General features: G+C 40.7%; 1 protein-coding gene and 1 long non-coding RNA gene across 5 annotated transcripts in view; one reads left to right on the top strand and one right to left on the bottom strand.

The window, feature by feature from the left end:
- FARS2 (phenylalanyl-tRNA synthetase 2, mitochondrial) overlaps positions 1-27,631 on the top strand; it is a 371,424-nt gene that overhangs the window by 256,455 nt on the left and 87,338 nt on the right. For all 4 annotated transcript variants that reach the window (XM_037893197.2, XM_037893195.2, XM_043540163.1 and 1 more), the window contains one exon: positions 7,872-8,023. In XM_037893197.2, coding sequence (XP_037749125.1) covers positions 7,872-8,023 — 152 coding nt within the window. The remainder of the gene's footprint in view (positions 1-7,871; positions 8,024-27,631) is intronic.
- Positions 7,994-27,617, bottom strand: LOC122464553. Its single transcript, XR_006288708.1, has 4 exons — positions 27,441-27,617; positions 18,837-18,944; positions 14,204-14,323; positions 7,994-8,079 (listed from the first exon to the last, which is right to left on the bottom strand). It is a non-coding gene; the product is annotated as an uncharacterized LOC122464553 (long non-coding RNA).

Here is a 27,631-nt window from a genome sequence, read left to right as displayed (position 1 = left end):
GTCTACTCCCCCTCCATGCTGGGTTCCTCAGCATGAGATCCTGCCTCTAGAAGCACAGTCTCTCCCAGAGCTCCTTCTGGGAGAGTAAAGCAGTGTGCTACCCCCAAATCCAGCCTGTTGGTTAAATTCCACAGTCTAGCCCACAGTATTCTCAAGCATTGATTTGAATGGGTAATGGTGTGGTCAGCGAAATAACTCGGGTTGTAGGCTGGAAAAGGGCCTGATCCTGCAAGGTGCTAAGTGTTACTGGGAATTGAAGGCATCTTGCAGGACCAGAGCCATACTGTATATATTTGTCTGTGACATCAAATGTATTTTGCTTGTTTGTACTTTTACCTCTTTACTGGAATATAAAAAAGAAAGTGAAATTTGATGAGGGGAGGACCCTCCCTTAATGGAACATTATGGCTAGGAATTTACACCCATGACAGCCGAGAAATGCAAAGTTATGCTTTCTGCAGCAACTGTAAATTGGCTATGTTGGGCATAAATATGAAAGCATAAATTTAACAGCATATACACTAATGCAAAATACTACCGTATGTGCAAATGGATCAAGCTACAGTTGCAAATTTGAATTTCATGTCTGTTGTGTGTTTAAATTTCCAACCATAACAGTGGATTGGTGTAGCTTCAGCACTGAATGTATTGAGAAAGGGTTATCTGTTACAGGCGTGAGACTATTATGTCACATTAAAACCCTATGCAGTTTATGTACGTTTATCCAAAATATAGGCAATGCAGGACTATTAAAGCTGTGGCAGCAATAATGCTGATAGTCTTCATGTATTTATTTTCTGGCTAGAACAGTGATGACAGTAAAACACAGTTGGCTTTTGTAATAGTTTGACTGTTGTGCAATTGCTAACCCAGTTTTTAAAATTGTATTTGTGTCACAGCTGTCGAAATAGAAGTTAAGCTTTTTTCCTACTTTTTCAATTTACGGTTCATTGTGACTCTTCGTAGTGTCATTTTGTCTCCGCAGTAGCTGAGAGAGAGAATTTTAGTGAAACACCGTATCAGAAAGTTCCTCTCCTGTTCCCCTCAGCATGCTGTAGTTTGATCGTTGTATTTGGAAAAACATATAACACTAATGCAAAATATTTGTAAAAATCACTGGGCAAAAACAGTGCAGTGCGACCAGCTTTTTAGAGCTTTGGGCTAGGATAAAATACTGGTCATTTGGTACTACTGATGTGTTGTTTTCACTCCGAGCACTAACCCTTTCCCGATCTCAGGAAGCATTCTCCCCAAGGGCAGGAAGGACCCATATGCAGGTCTTTCTCTGTTGTAAGTAAAGTAGTATCTTGTGAGGCTTCTCTTTTATATGGCTGGGGGGGAATCTTGGTTCAGTTTAGTTGGCGGTCCCGACTCTGTTCGAAAGAGCAGAGAGTACCCTTGTGATCAGCACGTGATTCCTGTAGCCTGAATACATCACCAGGTTTCTCCTGCAGATCTGGTGATGTTAGAGGCTCTAAGCACATGCATTTGGTACTTAAGTCGCCAAGGTGGTTAGGTATATCAGATATACCTAATACGTAGAGGTAGATATACTCTACAGGTTGGCAGAGCAGGATGCGCAGTTCCCCATTTCATAATACAGTAAGTACCATGCACCATGGCTGCAGTGTTAAGATGCATTTTGTTTATTTTTTATTAGAGGGAAGCCAGAAACTGATTTATGGCTTATTGTTGTTCTTGATCTCTAATCGTAAACATGTATCATTGGGCAAAGATCCTCAAAAGAGTCTATTTTATTTAATAATTCAATGCTCACCCTTAAATACTTTCCAATTTTGCCTGGTTAATTGCATAAAGTTATCTCAGGTATTTGCAGTATTCCCGTACTTCCTTGTACTTAGTGGAAATAGCTTGTGGATACTGTAATCATATATCTAGTTTTATCTAGTTTTCATGAGAGTACTGAAAAGTGCATAAGGTACATGTGCTGTAATAGTTGAAAATGGAGGTGTGGAGAGATAATCTAAAATGGCACAATTATAAAGCTCATTATATAGAAAACTGTGGACTGGGGAAAAGGAAATAGCATAGAGTTTGCAGCAACATGTCAAACCTGCAAAACAAAATGCAGAAATTGGGCTTGTTTTTGGCTTAATTGGCTTGTGAGTTGCTTGCTGGCTAGTTTTTACTTGTAGTCTGTTGCTTGTTTGGCTTGTTGCTTTTTGTAGCTTGTTGCTTCTTTTTTTTTTTTTTTTATCATCTCTCAGCAGGCAGGGACAAGGGGGTGAGAGAGTTAGGGACACACAGTGGGCCCACCACAGTCCCAGACTAGGGGGATCTAATCACATAGGGTGTTGGGGTTCTTAGGGATTAGCTTGTTTTGGCCTTGTTTTGAAATGAGATTAGCTTGATTTTGGCTTATTGTGAAAGTCGGGGTGCTTATTTACCACGTGAAAGTTGGCAACTGTGGTTTGCAGTGCATCGCCAGAACTGTATAGTAACCCTGAATAATGTCTGACCGTGTTCTGCAAATGGTTCTGCAGTTTCTCAAGCCTCTCAAGTTACTCTCAAATCTTAAGAACAAAAAAAGTTCATATGTGGGGTATGTGGCAGGGCCTCGTACTTATCTGTACCCTGGGACTGTCAGGGAGGAACTGCGTCAAGAAACCCTGGATTTAAAACTGGGAGGCAAGGATTAGCAAGCAAGGCTTAGTTCAGAAGCTACTGGAGTCCATTACCTTCTGAGGAAACCTGCCTAGACTATATAAAGGGAGGAGGAAACGGCAATCAAGGGGTGTCTGCTGGTAGTGGCTGGAGAGCCAAACAGCAGTGTCGAGGGGTTTGCCGATAAAACCACTCAGACAACAGTCAATTTCTATTAAACCTTGAGGAAAGGGAGTTTGGGGCTATTGTTTGCCTTGAACCTGAAAACAGAAGGAACGTTGGGTTTAGCAAAAGCCCTGAAGAGAACTTTCTTTGGTTGGTTTTTATTAACTGAAGGAACACTTGCCCCCACAAGCTGTGCAGCATACTACAGTTCTTTTTGAATTAGAAAAAATCATATTTTTCTTGTAAGTTATTTTATGAACATTGCAGTACTCAGTTATAAATGTTACGGAGGGGCAAATTAGACTGGATACAACAAGAACCTCCTCACCTCTAACCCTTTGCTCATTTTTTGAAGCGTGGAAAAGTTTGGTAAAGGACTTCCCACATTCCTCTCTCCAGGGTGACTGAGTAGGTTCCAGCATTTCCCCCTTGTGACCTTTTTCCTAGGCTCCTATGCTTGTTTTGTTGCCATTTTGCAAGAGGAAGAATGGCTCCCCTCTAGCATTTTCAAGAGGCGTGAGGCTCATTTGCATTCCTCACCTGGGTCTTGCAGGACTGGGCGGGAGGGTAAAAGGGAAAACAGGTTAGATGGCCTCCTCTCTTGTATTTGGGGAGTAAAGGAAACCACCCATTTGCCAGCCAGTTCAGGGTTTTCTTTGCTCAGTCTCACACAAAAAATCCACAGTCTCATAAAATAACAGGGATTTGAGATTCTGTGGTACCTCAGTTAATGAACCTGCACATCTGGAAGCAACAGGGCCCGTTGATGCTATTGGGAATTGCTGGGCGCTCAGCATTTTTGAAATTCAGGTCACTTACTTAGGTGTCTAAATATGGATTTAAGAGCCTAATTTTAGGTTTCCAGTTCAAAAATCTAGGACTGTCCCTTTTATATGTCCACCATTTATGGGTGGGGATAGTGGCCTACCATCTAGTTTTACAACTATTTAACCAACTGCACTTTTGAACCAGGTAGTCCACATTGGGAACCAAATTGGGCACTGACTTCATACCTCTGCAGTGCCATTGACTGCAGTCAGTGGCAAAGAGTGACAAGAATATAAGACTATTGCCCTTTATCTTTGAACATACAGGAGTTTTGTATATTGTAAGTCTGAGTAAAAGAATACCTTTTACCAAAATATTAAGGAGCTTTGCGGTATCTATTAACTATTTGATAGTGTTTAAACTATATTTGTCTATTTGGAGATGAAAGGCTAATATTCTTTCCATCTCTGTTTAAAAAAATAATAATACATTTGTTAGTCTAAGGCAGTAATTTCAAGGGTTAATTCTCCAAGGATACATTTAGTTTTCCTGAAGACTTGGTAATGCAGAAAAAGGATCAGATCCTGTAAATGCTTATGTCCATGAGTAGCTTTATTATGTACATAGTGTCATTGAGTTCAGCGGCATTACTCACATAAGTAAGGTTACTCTCAAGTGTTTTTGAAGGATCTGGCCTTGTAGGTCTGAGTTTAGCTGGGAATATTAGTGCTGTCTCCATATTAATGGTCCAGTCCTGCTTCCACTGAAATCAACAGCAAAAGACTTCAGCATGACCTACGGATGCTCAGCACCTTTCAGATTCAGGGCATTAAGAAACGGCAATGATATGTATTTTTTGCAGTATTGCTGTTTAACATCATACTTCTAAGTGTGAAATACATAGCTACCATCTGGATTAGATGCAGATTGTGTTCGTGTTTATTTCAGGCAAGTCTCCTGTTTTTCTCAAAATGAAGGACCTGATACAGAGTTGTGACTTCAATGGGTTTTGGATTAGTCCCTAAATACCTTGAAATTAGTCAATAAGTTGCTACGGTTCTTTGGTAGTGGAGATGTAATGTAAGTTGCGGGGTGAGGGTAAAATATATTAAAACAGAGTCCTATCACGCTAGTATCATTAACAACATAATGTATGTTAACTTTGTATTAACACAGTAAGTCTAGGGTGTCTCCGACATCCACAGCTCTGGCTGTGGTATAAGAGGAGGTGTATTCCTTTTATTCATTTAGAGTTGGTATTGTCTCAAGAGCTCCTGTATGATGGCTTTATTGTGTGGAGTTTTGAAATTGGTATACAGGGGAGATGAATTTCTTTGACAAGTTTATTCATGTAACAAGTTGGATAATCATTTGTGATTCACAGTTTGATTCACGGGGGTTATTAATTTAAAACTTGCACTATATTCCTTATCAGATATTCATTGAAAGGTTTACACTGTACGTAACAGGATTTGTATAAATCTGGGCACTGTAAATTTGTCTTACTAACAGGTTTATTGCTCTATCAGGTATTCACTTAGGATTTCACTTTTCTATCATAAAACATTCCCAATCATAGAATACATTTTTAATTGAGATAATGTACTGTATAGACCAATGCTTACATACAAACTGTTGTATTTTTATATAAACAAAATAAGAAAAGCAATTTGTTCTTGTAGTATCCAAGGATCCTATATACATGTACTTAATTAAGATGTAACGTTTTAGTGGGAAGACAGGAAATAAAATGCTTGCCTCCCGTCAGCTTGTGATGGTAGCCTCCATTGCCCACTTGTTACATTTTCAAACAAGCAGCTTTTTGCTTTCTCCCATGTTGCTCCAGATGCTTTAGAAGCGCTCCATGCAAACAGCAGTGAAGCTACCTCATTATCAACCTTTGAATTCATCCTCAAAAATCTCCTCTGTTGTGATTGCTACATAAAACTTGACAACAGTTAATCTGCTGCTATACAGAGACCACTACCTACCATGCTGACCAATTTTGTCTCACTGTGTACTTGTAGTCCTCTATCTGTATCCATTTGTTGTCTCTTGTCCTATAATTGATTGTAAGTCCCTTGGGCAGGGACTCTCTTTTTGCTCTGTGTTTGTACATCACCTAACGCGATGGGATCCTGTCTGTGACTAGGGCTCCTAAGTGCTATGGTAATACAAATAATTAGAAAGTTAAGCAGGAATGGGAGAGGAGAACTACTGTTGTCTGGTTCTGGTTTTTGTTCAAAATAAGGATTGATTTAAAGAAATCTCATTAAGGGCCAGATCCAAAGCCTATTGACTTCAGTGCGCTTTGGCTCGGGCCTTAAAAGTCCAGTGCATGTAAACATTGGCCTCATTTTCTTCCTCTCTCTGTGATCTTGAAAATATCAGGGCATGCTCTCCTGACCACTTAGATCATGAGACAGGGTCCTCCAGTCTACAGCAAAGATGACACATTTACATATTGTAATGATTATGAAAATATGAATATCTTAACAATAGTCTGTATTTTTTTAATCTTAAGGGTTTTATTGTAACTAAAACCAATAGAGGAAATTAACTGATACTCCCATTTTTTGAGTCTAAACATATTCTTTGCTTTGGCTACAAATAAGAATGCACCAAGAACTGTAAATCAGACTGTTTTAGCATTAAATTGAACATTACAGAAGATAAATGAGATAAACATGGTAAAATAAACTACATGGAAATGTTATGCATGAATGTGATAAGCATCTTTTGAATATGTGAAAATAAATCTTTAAACTGTTTCTACCTTGAAAATTACTGTGATGAAATGGCCTCCTCTTATTGAACAGATCTGCTCCCTCTATGTGTTTAAGTTCTTACTACTCTTAAGTAGGCAGACCTGTTCTTAAGTAGTTAGACCTAGATCTGTTAGACCTGCAGAACCAACACATCTAGGAAAGAGGCAGATGAATTCTATTTCTGCTCACAAGTAATTAGCAGAATTAATGTTTATTCTAACTGCAGAGCCATATTTTATTTTTGAGTAGGCCTGTTCAATCTCATTAAAGATAGGGAAGGGTTGCACAGTGTACCTGCATTGTTTGCCTTACAGAGCCTTAGTTGCTAGTGGTGATGTGCAAGAGGAATTAAGGTTGAATGAGTTTGCAGAAATGGCAGCTAGAATAACTATCTTTTTACTTGTGAACTGAGCAAAGGAGGCACTGAGACAATGAACACTGGAACCCCACAATGCCATTTTGAGAGATTAGTTTTTCAGCTTAGAACTGCACTTTAGCTGCTTGACAGTTCAGTTTGTGCTTTAAAAAACAGTGCACAAACTTTGCAAAATTTGAAGGAATTAACTCTGTGAAAGCTTCATTTACATATTATTATGAGCATAAAACAGAATTTTAAGTATCTCTATCCAAATCAAACATTTATATAGATGTGTTGTCAAGGTTCCTTTCCCACTCTGAACTCTAGGGTACAGATGTGGGGACCCGCATGAATAACCCCCTAAGCTTATTCTTACCAGCTTAGGTTAAAAACTTCCCCAAGGTACAAACTTTGCCTTGTCCTTGAACAGTATGCAGCCACCACCAAGCGTTTTAAACAAAGAACAGGGAAAGAGCCCACTTGGAGACATCTCCCCCCCACCCCAAATATCCCCCCAAGCCCTTCACACCCACTTTCCTGGGGAGGCTTGAGAATAATATCCTAACCAATTGGTTACAAAATCATCAAAGACCCAAACCCCTGGATCTTGGAACAATGGAAAAATCAGTCAGGTTCTTAAAAGAAGGATTTTATTTTTTTTTTTTAAAAAAAAGGTAAAAATCATCTCTGTAAAATCAGGATGGGAAATACTTTACAGGGTATTCAGATTCAAAACACAGAGGATCCCCCTCTGGGCAAAACCTTAACGTTACAGCAAACAGGAATAAACCTCCCCCTTAACAAAGGGAAAATTCACATAAAACAAAAGATAAACTAATCCGCTTTGCCTGGTTTACCTATACTGGTTGCAATATTGGAGACTTGGATTAGGATGGGTTGGAGAAGATGGATTTCTGTCTGGCCTCTCTCAGTCCCAAGAGAGAACAACCCCGTAAACAAAGAGCACAAAACAAAAGCCTTCCTTCCCCCAAGATTTGAAAGTATCTTGTCCCCTTATTGGTCCTTTGGGTCAGGTGCCAGCCAGGTTAGCTGAGCTTCTTAACCCTTCACAGCTAACAGGATGTTGCCTCTGGCCAGGAGGGATTTTATAGCACTGTATACAGAAAGGTGGCTACCCTTCCCTTTATATTTATGACATGTGTATACATATTTTTTTTATTTTTTAGCCTCTCAGCAAATATCCTCCTTTGATAAATGACATCTCCTTTTGGCTGCCCTCTGAGAAATACTCTGAAAATGACTTCTATGATTTAGTCCGAACCATTGGAGGAGACTTGGTGGAAAAGGTTGTCCTCATTGACGAATTCACGCATCCCAAGTAAGTAAAGCTCTTGAAATATTTCTTCCCCGTTGTCAGATGATGATATGTGTTATCTAGAAAAATGTATAAAAACATGTTTGGTTATTACAGTGGCTGTACATTTACATTTTCATAGCTCCAAAATGTTTTCTACAGCAGTTTTCAAAAATGGGTTTTATTTTATAAAAACTTTATTTTCCTTTTGAAGTTTTGCATGAATGTTGAATATATGCTAGGGAGGCATAGTGCTGGCTGAAAATCAACTTCCCACATAGATCTGCCAGTGTACCTCACCCACAACATCCCCATTCTAGTCCTAGAGCTGAGCCATGATTGTTATTTGTTTGTTTATTCCCTCCTTTCTTTCCTATGGTCTGATCCACACATGTATGACGTGCATGACAAGAATAGTATTGGGTCATATAAGAATATTGTTTATATTTAGTGTGTGGGAGGGGGGAGATTAGATTTTGCTCTGTTTTCTATTAGACAGCCATGTAACTGGAATTATTCACACTTCCAGGCATCAGAATTCCTTCCTTTTAGAATAGGAGCACAAAATGATCATACAGGAAAAAAAGAGTGGTCCATCTCATATAGTCGGTTATCTCTAACAGTGACAAATGCCAGATGTTGCAGATAAAACTATTTTTGAAATCATCCTCCACACAGTTTAAACTACCTTATGCCCTTTCAAAGAGGGTAAGAGGTAAAATTTTATTGGCTGAAACCATTTTAAAAATTGGGTTTTAAAAATAATTTCTTTTCAGTCTTTTTTTGTTCTTGTAGGTTGATGGGGCTGTGAATCTAATTGTCCAATATTATCTCAGGGGTGAAGGGAAATTTCTGACCTAAACCTAGCTGATAATCAGTTTCTGCCCTGCATCCTGCAGGCTTTTCCTACCACAGTCAGACATCTGACACCATTGTTCTCTTTAATTTGTTGTACACTGTATGCTGGATTTATCAATTATTTTTCTGGCCTGGTAGCTATCGTGGTTCAACAAGTGAATAGGTTTTGGTTGGTTGTTGGCATTTTCCTTAAAGTGGGCTTGGTGTTGTATGAAACAGAATTTCATTTATGCAAAGAAATGGATGTGCCACTGGAATTTATGGGGTCATCTAAAATCTTTGCATTTTTAGTCCCTAAGTATTCCTAACGTTTAAGTGATGTCTCTTGCTGTGAACAGGATTTTCAATTAATACCTCTAGACTGAAAAGTCAAATGTCCAGGAGAACAATATAGGCTATGATCAGATAATGAGTGCACCTCAGCATAAAGACAAATAGGATTATTAGCTATGGAGAATGTGAAGAAAAAGTTTGTTGCAGCCATGCACAGATTTCTCTTTTTATTGTTACTGGGGCAGCACTGTATTGTCAGTTAGCACAAGACAATGCATAGACCTGAAAACTAGGCACACTGATGTTGCTGAAAATACATTTTAATTGCCAGTCTTCATATCAGTGTTGATACAATAAAAGAAGCAACAGAAAGTTATGTAAAAATGGGAAAGACCCATCTAGAACTTGTCTAATTTCCTATATGCTAATTCTATGTTTTTACTCTAGATAAAATATCTGTTCCATTGACAGGTTTTGTGTTGGTTGCTATCTTCTCAGGATACTGTGTTTAAAAATGTGGTATTGCCTTTGTTGCTAACCATTCTCTTTGGGCAAAATTCTGAACTCCCAGAATGCAGCAGGGGGGTGAGCTAAGGTCTCTATAGAGACTGGGGGATGGAAGAGTCCTCTGTCTCCAGAATGGCAGCCATGTTGCTCTATGGCTAGTAGTGCAGCCTTGAGGCTGAAGTAGTCCCCTCACCCAGCATGTTCCCTCACTTCAGGCATCACGGCCTAGTTGTGGCCCGGCCATCCTCGTTCCAGTAACTCCCAGCCAATTGCCCTCTAGAACCCTTGCATGCTAGGGTGTAGGAGCTTTGATGGTGATGATCTCTGTAGCATGTAAAGGCTACAGGCTCCTGCATAGGGTCTCCCCCCCGGCCTCCCCCCCCACTGGTGCTGCTCCCACCTTGTCCTGTTTAATTGGATCAGAGCTTTCCACAATTGTGGGATGGGGAGTAGGATTTTAAGCCGCTTTTCTGCTTGTAAATTATCTGCAGCACATTTAGATTTTTATGAATGTATTTGCAGTTCAAAATTACTTGATTAATAGCTTATGTGAACGTATTTGTCTATTCAATAGACGGCTTGCAAAACTATTTATTGTGAATATTGTTTTGAGTATTGAGCTATGACTCGTCCCCTCAGTCATATATTATTCTTTCTGCTAACTGATGGAACGACTACTTGCATATCCATAAAGAGCTTTCAAGATGGCTGTGCAAATACTTCATTAATACACATTTCTACAAGTATTTCTGACATTTTCCCTTTACTCCAACATGCTGGTGAACAAAAATGTTTTCATGCACATGTTTTCAAAATCAAAAGGGGTTGTGAATACCGAGAATTTTATGGAACGTTACAGAGTGGACAGCAATTGGTAAACATTTCCAGATGTTGTGCAAAAACAATGGTGCTATCCACATCCACATCCAAATTCAGTACTTGTTGTATGGGATAATCTATCCAATATTTTTGAAATTCCATCAATAGTTAAATCAGAAAGTGGTCCTCCTTTTATGGTCAAGACTTTGCTAATTTCACAAAAGAAATGGGTTTTCCTTGAGGAAAAAACGGTTGTCCAAAAATCAGGCAAATAGAGGAAAGATTTATGCCTCTCCTAAGTAAGCAAGATTGCTGCCATCCAAAAAATTCCAGTAAGAAGAGCATATGAAATTGTTGAGACATTAATATCAGTAATGCATTCGTGCATAGATGAAATTCCAGTGAAGATAATGAGAATGCAATGCCCAAACTTCCAACAGAGACCACAAAGTGAAATAAAGTTGACTCTCTCTCTCTCTCTCTCTCTCTCTCTCTCCCTGTGTGTGTATATATATATATAATAGAAAATAAGCTGTACTGTCTCATTTTAAAACCAGAAGACATACCTGGGTGAAACAGTCAGTTTAGAACAAAAAAACCTCTCAATTTTATCTTGTACCATTATGGGTAACAATAAGGGAAGGTTGGGAGAACAATATGTAGGAATTCATCCTGTTTAAAAGAGATGTCTAATTTCAAAGTCAAGTAAAACAGAAGAGGCTGAATGCTGATCTTCAGAAAACGAGTTGAAGGCTGTACCAGCAATGTGTTTTCTCAGACTTAAAGTTTTAAACTATTGTTGCTAAATACCTTGGCTCCAATACAGTGTGGCAGCTTGGAAAGTGCACCGTGGCCCTACAGCCAGCATAGCCACCTCTGGAGGATTCCATCTGAACAGCGAAGTACACCGGTGACATACAGCCACTGTAGCAGCTCCTAGTACAAGTGATATGGCTGGGGAGGAATGGTCATGGCCAGGACAGCCCATGATTGGTAGAACATCCTTTTGACCTGGCCGATGGCAGGGGTGGATAGGTGGAGAAGAGGCTGGTGCCAGGTTGCGGGCACAGGGGCAGAAGAATCTATACCACTAGAGCACACTTCCCTTCAGAACCTAGAATTGAACCCAGAAGTCCAGAGTCTCCGTATTTTGGTTAAAGCTACCTTTGCGAGCACTTTCCTGCCTGAGCAACTCATTTCAGCCCCACCCCTTTGTATACTCCATAATGGTGCAGGACACCTTGGAATCATGTGTTCTGAAAAGTTTGTTCAATATCTTGTGGATACATTTATCCAGTTCAGGATCTGGGCCCCAATTTTAAGTTTGACACAAAAGTGCTCTCTGTGAGGTTAGTAGGAAGATACAGAGTCTAACAGGGTGACTTTCCCTTTAAGGGCTAGAGGCTGCAGAGCCAGCTTTCCCTAGTTACTAAGTGGGCACACCTGAGCAGGGATCAGGTGATTCCTCTACAAGAATCTCAAAGAAGCTTCAGAGAGGGAAGTGTCAGGATCCTAGCAAGGGCAGTTGGGATCAAGGTCAGAGAAGGGTCAAACCTGAGGCTTAGAGTAGCGGAGTAGTTCTCAGTCAAGTTCCAGGCCGGGGTCAATACCGAGGATCAGAGTCCAATTCAGGTTTCAGGGTGTGGGTCAAGAGGTGAGGTCCAAATCAAGCCAAGGGAGAAGCCGAGAGTTCAGGAGCAGGAATAGTCAGGGCAGCTACAGGAGATCTGCGCTGTTGCCTGGACAGTTCCTGGAATGCCCTTTGGGTTTATATAGGGCAGGGAGCCAATCAGGAGCCATTTATCTGGAGGCGGGACATGCCACAGTCTGTGCCCACAGTGTGCTGTGGATAGTGGAGCATGAGCTAGTTATAGTTGCTGCTGGGTGGTAGTATGCTGCAGGCCCAGGGTTTGAGACTCACTGGGCCTTACAAGGACGACACTCAGGAAACTGCAGAGTGTGAGAGAAGCTCCTGCGGGGAGGACCTTGGCACCACGGGAGTTTGGGGCTTGCAAAGAGTAAAAGAATGGAGACCCAGCTCTGGGAAGGAAGCCTGGGGACTCCCTACCTAAAGAGAGAGCGTGAGTGAACTGGGGTTGGTGCCTAGAATGCCGACATGTGTGACAACTAAATACACTGTATCCCAGAAGGGGAGTGGTTTTAATTACCTTTTGACTGTGATCTGGAGTTTTTGTGGAAGCCAAGTAGGGAAATCAAGGCAAGGCTCTGCAGAACGACCTATTCACATCCCTGTTATATGGAGACACGGTGGGTGAGGTAATATCTTTTATTGGACCAACTTCTGTTGGTGAGAGACAAGCTTTTGAGCTTACACAGAGCACTTCAGGTCCTGTTACGTGGAGGCAGGCGAAAGAAATATATAAAACTGGAAACTAGAAATGAACTGTGTTCTCAGTGGTATTTAACAAAGTAAATTTTTAATCAGAACAATTAAATATACCCTGAAAAGGCAGTATGGGAGAGAATAAGCAGGAAAATTTCTTTTCACATGCCGTGTTAAAAAGACAGCAAGGGAGTAGTGAAGGAAGGTTGTTCCTGTCTTTGAATGAATTTCTTGTATACTTTCTGGAGACAGTTGTACATTTGTAAATGTGTAAATACTAAAATAGGAAAACTATTATCTATTGTAGTTTAGCAGGTATACACTGCCACCGTTTCAAAATGTCCTGGATATAGAATAATCAGATGACCAGTATGTTGTCTGATCCTTTCTCTACCCCCTCTTTGCCCACCATATTAACTGATAAAGGGCAGATTTGTAGTGGGGTAGGGAGAAGTCAGCAGATCCCATCTTCTACCACCGTCTATCATATCGCTCCCATATCTCTTGATTAGATTGTATAAAAGCCAATGTATGTTACATCCCCTTATTTTCTCTTTTCTTGGCATATACTCTGCTTCCTCCCCCCCCCCCACCCCCCCGCCAAAAAAAAATATGCAGATTAAGCAATGCATACACAAATACTTTTAGAGCTTAGTTCTTTATCAGGGATATTTTTCTGTCACGTTTTCATTTTGCTTCTGCAAGAGGTGAATTGCGGTGGAATAACACTGAAACCCTGTTTGCTGCTAGTATTACACAAATTAAAACACAATTAGTTCAGTCCCTGAACTCCTTGTTCTTCATCCTGAGTACATTATAGTTTGCTGAGGGATTCTCTGAGATTACCTTTCACTGCTGACCTGGTGGCGTCCCAGTTGTAATTTCTCTGCAAAGATCACCAGAAGAGCAGAGACTGCTTGACAAGAGCTATCAGAGGATAGAGGCCTCCTTTTGATGAACTGTGTGCTTTAGTGCTCTGGAGCTTTTCATTTCTTTGATCAAATAAATGGAAGACTAATATTTCTGCATTAAATTAATAATTTATATCAGGGTCTTTTGAAGACTACTGGCTGGCTTCTGGCCCTTTTCATCAACCCCAGTAATCGAGCAAGCCTCCGAGCAAGATTACACAGTGGTTTGTAAAAGCCGGCGAAGGCCCCATTTCTCCTCTCCCCTTCCTCCCACACAAAATAGTACAACTTACTCTCTTCAATGAATGAGAAGCTCTCCATGTTTCGCTTTTGTCTCATAGCCCTCAAAATGACAAAAAATAAAATAAAATGCTCATAATGAAGATTCCTGGAGCACTCATCCATCGGTGTTCCACTCTTGGCATGCATACACCACAGATCAGTGTCTTTTGGCTAGCAGGTTGTGTTTGTGTCCCGGGCATCCTTACGCACCTGTGACTGAGGATGTAAAGGGCGGAGCAGGCCCAACTGCCACTCAGTTCCTTCTCACCATCCATGACTGCAAGACCGAACTCCTCAGTGTCCGCATCTTCACGCATATGTTTTCATTAGCTGTGAATAATTGTGTGTGTATTAGCACTAGTTAGGTAGTTTCTCATTGGCAGATAAATTGACAGCCTTTTGGAAGTTGTACTTTTTGTATTTTTTCCTCTCTAATAAGAGAGGTTGAAGTCTCCAGGCTTTAAGTATTGCTCCTCTTGTGAGGCAGCGATTCCAGTAAAGGATACAAGCACACAAGGTGATTTTTCTGGTTAGAGGAAGTACATAGCCCTTCCAAATGTGCTGTGGGCAAGTCCTTTTCTTAAAGGGACCTTACAAGCTAGGGAGGTGCTCTTGAAAATGTTTTTCCTAGGCCACTCTGTGCAGCCAGCCTCTGATCCAGACAGGGCAGACCAATCTCAGAGTAAAAGCACCCCAGTGAGTTCCATATCCATTAACTCACGGGTTCCATCTACAAAGATCATGATGGCTCAGGATTCTGATAGGCTGGTTAAAGCCATGTGCTCAGCCACAAAGCAGCATCACTCCCCCCAGAAAAGCATAGGTAGCTCCCATTCTAAGGAGACTCCATGGCCCAATCCGGGTGCCATAGGAACTTTGAAATACTGGGGCTCCTGCATTGCTTTGAGAACTGAAATCAGATGCCTCTGGTACCGAGGCTCCTTTTGAAAATCCCAGTTTTAAACAGCAATAACACACCCTAGGTCAAAATCTGTAACTGTCATAAATTAAAGATCTGTCACAAAAAAGAAATTGTGTCCTGTGAATGCTGTGTGTGTCTGTATACTGATCTGCACAAGATTATTTTATACTATATTTTATTGCATAGCAATAAAAGCCAGATCAGCATCTGCTCCTGCTGCATGGACCTCATCTCTTGTATCATCCACTCGGTAGTCAATGGACTGGATATAAAAGGAACCGAGAAATACTCTTTTCAACTTTGTTTAGAAACAAGTCAAATAAGCCCTTGCGTATTATGGTCTAGCACTGGTTCTCTAGGTTACAGTTTTCCATCTGGCTTATTCCCCTCTCGGGCTGAGGTGTTTTTTTTCCTCCTCTTTTCACCTTTGCTTTCCGTCCTTAAATTCTCATCTTTTTCTTGCCTGCTGCTCCAATTGGTTTTCTGTGGCAACAGAGCCTTTGCTTTGGAAAGGTCAGGAATACAGTCAATTTCACTTAGTGCACACATGGAGAACACAACACCACAGCTGGAGGAAAAGCTACACAAGAATGGAAGCTGAAAGGGAATAGTGCAATATCATGAGGCTTGTTGAAAACCAACCCATTCTGAACTTTGATCTGCCCTGCACTCAGTTTTATAGAAATGTATTTTATGGCACTCTAGTTAACTTTGTGTTGGTTCTAGGGATGAGCAAACTCAGGGCTGGTCTCCACTATGGGGAGATGGACACCGCTGCAATCGATTTAATGGGTCTAGTGAAGACCTGCTAAATTGATGGCAGAGCACTCTCTGGTCAACCCCGGTACTCCAGCTTTCCAAGAAGAAAAGTCGACTAGAGAGCATCTCCCGTCGACTCAGAACTGTGAAGACACCGGAGCAAGTCGATCTAAATTACGTTGACTCCAGCTACGTTATTCATGAAGCTGGAGTAGCGTAATTTAAGTCAATTTACGCCCATAGTGAAGACAAGCCCTTGGTTTGCTTAGTTTTTTACATATGGGAATATTGTGGGTTTGAAATTTCAAGTCTGACTCCATCACTATAGGGTATGCATTCTGCTTGCTGTAGAAAAGATTGCAGATTGGGAGGACAGAGCAGAATGGTGGCAGAGAGTAAAATCCATGGGGGGAGAAACAAAGTGAAAGTGGTTCACAGAGGAGACAAGATGGAAATCTTTAGACTGTGAGGGTGAGAAGAGAAATCTAATTAAGTAACAAATAACTACAACTAGGCAATATATATGTCGTATACAGGTCACCCACTTTGTGCTAGCTTAAAATGTTGGGTTCTATCTCAAATTTATAGAACAGATATTTCTTTAAAAAAAAAAGTTGAATTGTCCTTGTGTGGGAGGGGAAGCATGGATTTAAATTATAGGGAAAATATGCATGACCTTCAAATAGATTTGAGAATCCCAAAATATGTGAAGTTAGTAAAACCTCAAACTAGCGAGGTTAATCCATTTACTTCTATCAGTCCAGCTTTAAAACTCAGCCATAAAACATTCTCCCTGGGTTGAAACTAGATTTACTTCAAAACGATCCCCAGCAATTGGGTTAGCAGTCAAAAGACCAGAAAAGCTGAAATATGCAATATCAATTATCCACCACTTTAAAACTGTTTAAAAACATATTTACATGATAGATCGTAATAGCTATTGTAATAATCTACTGGACTAATATTCATTTTCACAATTGGTACATATAACTACAGTTCATATTTAGATGATAGACTGTAGTGGCCCAGAAGGACAGACTGAGGTCCACTGGGGACATTATCCAATAAAAAAGGAAGCCTATGATAGTGTAGGTATTGTATGAATTTAAAAATATAGAAATAGAAATTGTCATACCAGAGTATACCAAGACACCATCTGGTCCAGTATCCTGTCTATAGAATTGTCCAGTACCAGTTGCTTCAGAGGTGCACATAAAATCACCATCCTGGCCCAAATTCTGGAGGTCTATAATTCATGGTACAATTTCATTCTGACTCCATACTGGTGTCACCTTGTGTTCTGAAGCTTGAGAATTGACAGACCTTATCATTTTAGTGCAACTGTAGATACTACTCTTATTTTTAAAATCTTACTAAGCTTATTTGCCTGGAAGATTTTCAGTGGCATGGAGTTTTTGATACACTATGCAAAGTATTTTAATTAGTTTTTAAAAGTTACCTTCTAGTTTCATCTTGGTCTAATATTATTGGGAAACAGCAATCCAGCTGGACTTCATTACCTATTTTATATCAAAAACCTCTTTCGTATCTCCTCTTCCTTTCCCAAATGAAATAAACCTAGTCCTATTAATTGTATATCTCGTCACCTCAAATATCCTCTCCCGCTTCTACAAAGCTATGCACTTTTGTACTCACCATCTGTTGATCTCAAACACTTTACAAACTTGGATAAACATTGTTATTATTAATATAAAAATGGAATAACTGAGGCCCAGGCACATTTAGATAAATTTTTCTAAGTGTCCACTAATTTTTAGCGTCTCCGTTTTTGGATGCTCAACTTAAGGATCTGAATCTTGGTTTTCAGAAGTTTTGGGTCTCTACAGCTTCCATTGATTTCCTCTGCAGTTGTAGATGCTTAGAACCTCTGAAAATAATGGCTCAGGGTGTCTCAAATTGGGCACCCAAAAATGGGTGTATGAAAATCAATAGACACTTAGGAAAATGCTGGCCTAAATGACTTGCCTAAGGTGACACAGCAAGTCAGTGACAGGATCTGGAATAGAATAGATGTCTTCTAACTCCCACCCGTCTAGATCTACCACTATGACCACACACATGCCTCTAATCCTTATTCTCAGCATAATCCACCTAAGGATTTAAATAACTTAAATGTCTTCCATATTATTCTATCTCCCATTATTAATACTGTCTAACAGCTTGGGCACTTTTTATTTGACAGGCACTGTGCATTGAACGAGTGTCATTGTTGCCTTTATCTGTTTCCCAAGGAATCAAAGCTAATTCAGAACCCACGAGTGTGTAAGAGCAGTTGAAATTCTTTCATAGAATCATAGAATATCAGGGTTGGAAGGGACCTCAGGAGGTCATCTAGTCCAACCCCCTGCTCAAAGCAGGACCAATCCCCAATTTTTGCCCCAGATCCCTAAATGGCCCCCTCAAGGATTGAACTCACAACCCTGGATTTAGCAGGCCAATGCTCAAACCACCGAGCTATCCCTCCACCCTTTCTTCTAATATGCATTTGTGCTTCTCCCTGGGGTACCCAGAATTGTGAGACACCTCACTACCACTTGTCCTTAGCATGAAAGAGTCTTTTCTGTGCCCACCAGGGGTCAGCTTCCTGACAAGCCCAGCCACAGGCAACACAAGTACTCTCCTCTCAGCCCACGCAGGCTCTGCTATCCCTCATGCAAATTACTGAAAGATAAACATCAAACCCCAAATCCTCCGAGTGCCCCGCTGGAGTGTCCAGCCCCTGTTCCACTGGACATTCACATTATTACCAGCACTGCTGTTCCCAAAGAAACAGTATATCCCAGCTTGCCAGTTACACCGTAGACCCTAGTTCCGCTTAACACGCAGCGCTTATATATGTTTATAGTGAAAATAAGAATGCATTTATTTATCAAAGAACAGAGATTCAAGTGATAGCAAGTAGGACTAATGGAAACAGAGGGTTACTTATAAAATCATAACACATTCTAGAGCTTAAGTTTAACAAACAAGATGCCCTCTTTTCTAAGAAGGTGCTGCCTACCCAAAGTTCTTCTCCCAGCATTTTTCAACCAGGATGCTGAGATCCTCCTTTCAGGAGACCAAACCTGCTGGCAACTTGTCTCCCCCAGATGAAGGATGCCAGGGTATCTTTCTGCACCCACAGATATATTAGACCTTTACCTGAAAACAGGGGTCCCTCCCCTGATGTTCACCTCTTGCTGTTTATTTCTTCTCTTGAAGTTCCCACAGTCTCTTCATTGGCATTTGACTGAGTACACAAATAGACTTCTATTGTAAGACACAAAATGTTAAACCAGATAGATAAGAGTCTACCACCTCTGGCCTTGTGGAAATGGTCTTAAGGCATATTACCTACAAGCCCTAAGGACATAATTTCCTATATATCTCCTTAAGTATTATCTACACATACATTTTGCAAAGATTGTGATGACCAGCGTGACACAGGCTTTCAGTAAAAATCCTCATGACATTTTTTAATGAGCTACAATGTAAATACTAGACCCAGGGGATCCCTTGTAATCCTTATGCCCTCTACCAGTTGACACCAAGAGGTTCTTGGGTCACAACATTACCTTGCACTTGGCAGTGCTGAACTGAATCTGACCATTACTATGTTTTGTGAGGTCCTGGGGTACTTGAGTCTTCCCTAGTTTTGAAAACCCTAACTAATTTTGAACCATCTTGCTATTCATCCCTACTGCTGAGCGCTACCTCTGATAGTTTTCTGAGTAGATCTGGGACTAGAAATACAGACTTGTTGTGGGGAACTTCGGACAAGTCACTTAATGTCTCCTTTTTTCCCCTGTCTGCAAAATGAGTATGATAATACCTTAATTAATGTTTGTAAAGTGCTTTAAGATACTCACTTGTAAAGGTGTTAAGTCAATGCAAAGAATTAGGATGATAAGTTAGTCTTTATATAGCCTCTATTTGGTATTTGTTTAGAAAAAAGTAATTTTTCATCACATCAGTACATTAAAAGGTATAAAATGGACATCTGTTTCTTCTCTCTACATTTACTTCCATCTTATGCTGGTAGTATATTTTTAAACTGCTTTTTTTATTTTACTTCATTTATTTATTTTTTTGGTGAGTTGTATTCTTTCTATTCAGGTTTTTGGTATAAAAGTAAAAATATACAATTTTCCTTCACCCTCAAAATTACATGTCCCCTGACTGCCTCTTCCCAGGACACCCTGCTGCTAACCTCCCCCACAGGACCCCACCCCCCTATCCGCTCTCTCTCCCCTGACTGCCATGACCCCTATCCACACCCCCACCCCCTGACAGGGGGCCCTGGGACTCCCATGCCTATTCAGCCGCCCTTGTGCCTTGTCCCTGACTGCCCCCAGGAGCCCCTGCTCCTTATCCAACCCCCCCACTCCCGCCCCCGTACCATGCCACTCAGAGCACCAGGACTGGTAGCCGTAAGTAGTACACCGTAATTAGCACATTCCTACTGGGAGCAATTTAATACACTACACCTGCCCTCCAGACAGTTTTGGAACGCTGATGTGGCCCTCGGGCCAAAAAGTTTGCCCACCCCGCCTGAAAGGGTGGTCAGTGCCCTGAATCCCATTAGCCAGCTAGAGATGAGGGTCATCAGAACCTCACAGGACTTGGTAATAGTTTTCTTAGACCTGTAACTTTAAACAAGTTGATTGTTAGTATAGAATATCCACCAAGTACAAAACAAACAAGTTGAAAACATTGTGATCTCTTCCAGGAATGCTGACATTTGTTTGTTCTGAAATTACGAAAACATGTTTCCTTGGTCTAAATGTTAACATTTTCCAGCATACAGATCATTAACCTTTCAGCTGTTTATTGCAGTGAATCAACTTTTTAAAAATCCGTCCTAGCCAGAGAGAGGTTTTTTTCTTACAAAAATTAATTCTGGAGCCATCAAAGATGAAGGGCAGAATTAATTATTTAGTGCTAACTTCATCCCTCTTCTGTGAAGTTACAGTAAGGGGTGAAGAGGGGCATAGGGACTTTCTCCCCTTCCCTCCATATAAATAGCATTATAGGGTCTATTCCTAGCCTTAAGGCAGTCTAAGAAGTGCCTGGCTTCCATGCCAGCTGGCACTTCACAGCTTCAAGGGGGCGTGGTCTGCAGATAAGACCCAAGCCCAGAGCTCCAACTGGCGATTACATATACTGCAGGTCGTAATTCAGGGCAGCTGCACCTGTATTTTCCTTTAGTGATGCAGCAAGGGCACACAGTCACAGGCTTCCAGCTCCCTAGCCATTGCCTTTCTTGGATGGAGACTGGTATCTCTCCCTTCTGGTCGGGTATCTCCATGCTAAACAGCTTCCTGCCTTCACTGTTTTATTCCTAGACAAAAACAGACTGCCTAAGCAGACCTGCTTGCCTTATCTTCAGAGATTAACAACAGCATCACTGCCCTCAGTTAAGCTACCACACCATTCCTCTAAGCAAGTATATTTGATTATTAAAGTAAAAGGACTACAGAGAAAATATATTTAAAACATTCTTTGCTCAGAACAAGAACAGTCATGAGAAGTTCAGTCCATCATTTACTCAATTTAGAGGTCTTTGAACTGGTGTTCTCAGGAGTGGGTAATCGGTATACAAGTGGTTTCTCTTCCCAGGGCATAGCTTCAAAAGGATGAATTTGAAGTGGGTCATTTATACTCCCCTAAGTATTCCTAGGAGTTCACAATACACATGCAGTGTCCCCAACGGTCCTGAAAAGTTCCTAATAAGAGATTGCATGAGTTCTGTCTTTCTGCTAAGGAAACTGTATAGAATCACTCATGGACCCTCAAGGTATTAAGTGTAATCAATAAGGTTTAAGTTAACTCCATAAGGTTTGCCCAGGATATTGCCATATCTGTCACACTGTGATAAACAGTATACTGGAGCAAAGGACTGCTGTGCTGCTTGTGAACGGTTTGCTCGGTAATGTCCTGTGGCTCTCTGACTGGAGTCATTGTGCCTTGCATGAGTAGAATGATTCTTGTGACAGAGAGGTGGCTGACACCAGTACTACCCCCCCATTCCTGCCCTCTCTGTTCAGCTCCCATAGGAAGGGATAGAATTTTTCTCAATATATGCTTAAGAGGAACTTGAGACTTTTGGGGTTTAAAGTAGGTGTTCCTGATAAGTATCTGAGCCATTTCACAGAGCTAAAGTAATATAAGGCAAAACAAGTGCATTATGCGTTAAACAGGAGACTTAATTTAAGGGCAGAATGGAAGCTGTATAGAGCAGCAGCTCCTGCTAACTTTAAAAAATAAAAAAGTTATGGACAAAGATCCAAAACCGGACAGAAAAACATTTCCTCCCTCCTCTCATTCTCTGTGGCATGTAATGAGTTTTTGTCTTTGTGGCTTCGGATATGACACTGTCAAGGGGTGTTGTCTCACTGAAGCGGCTTACAAAGGCTTTTGCTAGTTTGTGAAAAAATAAACATATTCATATCCATTGTAATGCTTCTCAAACTCCCGAAACGCCAGCAGTTGTGTGCTGGGGGAGACAGCTCTTGGGGGAGATTCTGTAGAGCACTAGATCTCAGCCTGTGGACCACAAGGGGAGCCGCTCACCTGCAACTGTCCGGAGGCTGGAGCCTGCTTCTTTCCTTTGTGTCCTGTTGTAGCTGATTTGTTTAGCCATTTTTCACCAGCCCATTGCATGCTAAAAGTATCCAATGAATCACAGTACTAATTCCTGTGAAGTGCTTTGGGAACTCTTGCAAAGGTTTCTGAGATGTGTCTGAGGATTGATTGTTAAGGACTGACTTCCAGATAACATAGTGAAAAAAGGTGAAGCTCTCCTGCTGTAGCTTCTTACAAAGATTCAGTGTGATTCTGGCTATCCCTTTTCTATATAGCAGAGCAATATTCTGCATTTGCCTGAATAAGTGAGTCTACATGTTCTTCCATGTGGCTCATGACTTAAGGTTTCCTCTGTTCTTGTTACCCATGAAGGGTGATTACATTTCTAATGGAATATCACTGGTGATATATCACACTTCAGGTGTTTTGTTTGTTTGTTTGTTTTACCCCTAATGGAATCCTGTGGTTTCCTCTTTATCTTTTTTCCTTTCTTCTGTACCATTCTTCCCACAAGTTAGCATGTCTTAGCCTCCAACCAAAGAAGAATGATGGGATTCCTACTGAAGCCTGTTAACAGTAATTTGTTTCTAATAGTGAAAAATGTCTTTTGCTGTACTCTGTACTCTCAGAAGAGCCCTGGATTGCATAACAGAACATAGCCTGACCCAAAATGGAGCTGAATACAGTGGTTTGAAGGAAACCGCAGACTTGATGGCAAGCCATTAAGAATGGTTATTTGTCTACTGTCTGTCAGAATGTTGAGAGTGGGAGGAGAGATTTGTGTCTTTCTTTCCTGATTGGCTGATTATACATTGCCTTTCCCATCAGACAGTCTGCAAGGAAACTGGCGTCAGAGGTCTAGAGTAATTCTGCACTGTTTCTCATGTTGGATTTTTAAAACTGGGGCTGGATGCCAAAAATTGAATGATCAAAAAAAGTAAAATCTGCAACTGCAGCTGATAACAAGGAGAGGCGTTACAGTCCTGAGTAACTTTTTTTTCCTTTTATAAATGTTGCATTTAAAACATAAGAGCCAATATTTTCAAGCATGACAAATGATTTTGGGGGGCAGGGGAAACTTGACATGTTTAAAGGAGTCTGAATCTTAGAAGTGTGATGTTCCACTCCTGTGAAAATCAGGCCCTTTTCAGGTGTCTCAACTTGAGTACTGAAAACTGAAGGCACCAAAGATCACTCATCACTTTTGCAAATCTTGGCCAAAATTTATAAAAAAAAAAATTCAGGGTTATGCAATGATTATTATGAGAATAATAATTTACATATGTTATTTTTACTATATAATTGAGATGTAGGTGTGTATCTCTATAGTCATGCCTTTCATCCAAAAGCACTTCAAAGTTCCTTGCAAATGCAACAAATATCTATACTACATACAAGTATAACTGCATCCATCACTGAAACTTAGACCCTTCTGGGACGGAATATGGTAGTTGCTTAACACATAGAAGAAGGAAATGTGGAATAATATAGAGATTACAGATAGCCTTTGGGCTAATACCCTACCTAAAATCCTAATTTACCAAACTAGAATTTTCCCAGGTGCTTCTGCTTTTCCAGCAAGAAGTTAGTTGAGAATCTTAGTTTTATTCCGAGCTCTGCCCGTGACTGGCTGGGTAACCTTAGGTAAATATTAAGACTTTCTGTGCCTCAGTTACCCTATTTGTGAAATGTAGATGATGATAGTGCTGTAAAGCACTTTGAAATCTTCAGATGAACATCCTGTAATAGTAATTTTATGTGAAGACTCATATGGGATTTAATATCTATTGATAGTATTTGCATTTATAGTATGATTTCAGTTGTTTGATGTAAAAATATTGATTTTTTTTCAGATCATTGTAATTTCCCCTCCCATTAATTATTTTTAAAAACAAAAGAAAAAATTGCCACAGGATGTTTCATTAATACATATGCTCAGGACCTGGGTATTGTCTTATCTGAGACTGCATTTCCTGCAGCACAGAGTCCTTAGTGCTAGCCCAGGGCATTGGTTCAGTACTAACTCAAAAGGTAGAGTACAGTACAAACTCTTAAACCATTAGCAGTATTTCCTAGAACATCCTGGTTTGTTCCTCTGATGTTTGCCATTCAGATACTGATTAGGCTTCACCCTGTTTGGCTGTGGGAATACAGTTCACTTGATAGGCTTCAAGTTATCAGCATTTTAAAGCTAACGAAAATATATATAAAAAATCTTCTCTGTGGTAGTGGAAACATTTAAGTTTAGATAAGAGGACTTTATAGGTGGCTCAGATAGCAGCTCCTATCTTTAAGGTTGCCCAAAACTTCCCATTGTAAGACCATGTTTTCAGTTGCTTAGAACTTTGCCAAACTTTAATTGTGCAAGCTGAGATTTTCTATGCTGGATGTCTGCTACGGTCAGATTTTGTTTGTTTCAACTAAAATTGCACAGCCAGTTCTCACATATGAGCTTAGGGAAAGATACATTTTGCCCATGTTAAAAAATAAATTTCTGGAAACCATTTCACTGAGAAGCTCTAGCTCCTCCATGCTTTCGAGCAAGGACTTGAAATTTGACAGGAGGTTACTCTGGGGTTGGGGGTGTGCCTTTTGCCCATGCAGTCTCTGGCCTCTCTGAGTTCTACAAGAAGACTGTCACTTGTAATTGTTTTTTGTAATTTAGACCTTAGTCTACTGGGAACTGGATGAGACCATCAAACTAATTTCTCATAGGCTATTAGATAACAATTTTAGTCACTAGGACAGCGGCCTGCATTTGGACTGGACAGCACTTGAAGGCTCTATATCCTATTACTAATCTCCTGAGCAATTCAGCCCCACTCAGAAGCAGCACTTTGTAATGCAAAGCATTGGGTTGGTGGGGCTAGTTGGGCTTCTGGAAACCTCAGGTTAAAATTCTGTCACAAAGCTGAAGTATTGGTTTGGGATAATTTTCTTGTCTCACGCTTTCAGTGTGGACTTTTTATACAGCATTCAACACAGTTGTAAGTTGTACTGTAGTTCATACATATCCATCCCACCCTAGATACTGCTAATTCCTGCCTCCCAGAGATGGTATATTCCTGGGGCTCATAAGTAACTTCTCACAAACATAATTTGCCATTGAACTAGTCCAGATAGCATTACAAAATGCATCAGGGGAGAATTTCCTTTGGCTCCTCAAAAGGTGTTCGGCCCCACCATGTTTGTTAAAAGAAAAGGAGTACTTGTGGCACCTTAGAGACTAACCAATTTATTTGAGCCCCAGCACTGAGGCTCCTCTACTACAAGCTGAATTCACCAAAGAGCTGAACTGACTAAGAGCTGGAATCACTGAGCGTTGTGTTAAGTAGTGGGGGAGCCTGAAGATATATTGTGGAGCAGTTTGCGGGACGGCTGGAGTGCCTTGTGGACAGGCTGGTGGAGCAGTTCATAGGACGGCGGGAGCTGCTGGTGGGACACGGAGCAGTTTGTGGACCGGCTGGTGGAGCAGTTCGTGGGACGGCGGGAGCTGCTTGTGGGCCGCAGAGCGGAGCTGAGCGAAGCAGTTCGTGGAGCGGAGCGGAGCGAGGGCCTATGGAGCTGTGGGGCAGTCAGCTTCAGATCATGTAAGGTGCCTCTTACCTCCGCCCCCATCTCCACCCAGGTTGGGAGGTAAAGCTCTGTAGATAAACTTTTGAACTCTGGGGCTGCTCTGACCAGGGACAGAGACTTTTGGGTCATTGGACTTTTGGGACTTTGGGTGATTTGGGGTTTCTGGACTCAAGAACAAAAGGGAAAGGGCATGCCCCAATTTGCTTGGGGTGGGTTTTTTTTTTTTTGCTTATGGGTTGTGTTATGAATCCTGATGGTGGTGTTTCCCCAACATAATGCCACATTGTCTCTCTCTGTTATTAAAAGGCTTTTTGCTACACTCAGACTATGTGCTTGCGAGAGGGGAAGTATTGCCTCTTGAAGGCGCCCAGTGGGGGTGGTATATATTTGTCCCAGGTCACTGGGTGGGGGCTCGAGCCAGTTTGCATTGTGTTATTGGAATGGATCCCCTAGATATTGAACCCGGCCCTTGTTGCTGCCAACTCTGACGGGGGGAGGGGGGAGAGATAACCTGGATTTGTGCTGGAAATGGCTCACCTTGATTATCATACACATTGTAAGGAGAGTGATCACTTTAGATAAGCTATTACCAGCAGGAGAGTGGAGTGGGGGGAGAGAAAACCTTTTGTAGTGATAATCACCCATTTTTTCATGGTTTGTGTGTATAAAAATGTCTTCTGTACTTTCCACAGTATGCATCCGATGAAGTGAGCTGTAGCTCACGAAAGCTTATGCTCAAATAAATTAGTTAGTCTCTAAGGTGCCACAAGTACTCCTTTCCTTTTTGCAAATACAGACTAACACGGCTGTTACTCTGAAACATGTTTGTTAAATTATACGAACTAAAGAGTGTGCTTTATTATCAATATTCTTGGGTTACATTCAACATATAAACATTTCTACTTTCATCTCACCTATGTTATCTCTAATACCCAATCCATTATCATATAATAGTTTGAAGGACTTACAATCTAAACTACATATAGCTTACTAGTCTCTGATTTTATTGTTTGTTTGTTTTGTTTTTGTTGGGATTCTAATTACAAGATATAATATCAGTTTAAACATATACAATGAAATCAGATGTACTTAACTAGTTAATTCTGTTAGTTGAGAGGATGCTAATATATATAGCACAGTGTAACCTTTTATTATTATTTATTTATTATTTTATTATTATACATAAAAAGAAGCACAAATAGGAAAGAAGTGTAACAAGAATAAGGTTGAATGCTCAGACTATATATGAAAACAAACAAAAGTGAGTACAGCCAAATCAGTAAAGTTGTTCCAAGTTTGAAGGGTATGTGCTAAAAGCCATCAGCCATGTCTCTGCTGATCAGAGGATCAAATGGATGAACTGATATTAAACAATTCAGAAGAAACATATGTTTGATGACCCATCTGTATTTGCATAGTTTACTTCCAGCAGAGTGCAGTAGCATTTTAGGAATATGCTGGAACTTGACTGTTTTATAGGCCCAGATTCAACAAAACCTTGCTGAAGGACAATCATAAAGAGGAAAATTATCAGGTGAGCTAAAATGCTGTACCATTTAACCTGTGCCCAAGAGATTTTAATTAAAAAACAAAAGCATACATTACCTGTCGCTCTTGTTGAGCCACTATCCTAGCATATTCAGTTGTCTCAGCAGTTTCCTCCAATTCCCAAAATATCCATGATTTTTCGTGACATTTGAAGTTGATCATCACCAGTTGGGCTTCGTCCTATTAATAAAGAGTTTGGGAACTTCCACCCTGGATTAAGTGCAGTATTTAATATCTTTGTTGTTGTT

Source organism: Chelonia mydas, chromosome 2 (assembly GCF_015237465.2).
Source record: "Chelonia mydas isolate rCheMyd1 chromosome 2, rCheMyd1.pri.v2, whole genome shotgun sequence".
Taxonomy (NCBI): domain Eukaryota; kingdom Metazoa; phylum Chordata; order Testudines; family Cheloniidae; genus Chelonia; species Chelonia mydas.
Note: the sequence above shows the minus strand (reverse complement) of the source record. Positions and strands in the feature narration are given on the sequence as shown.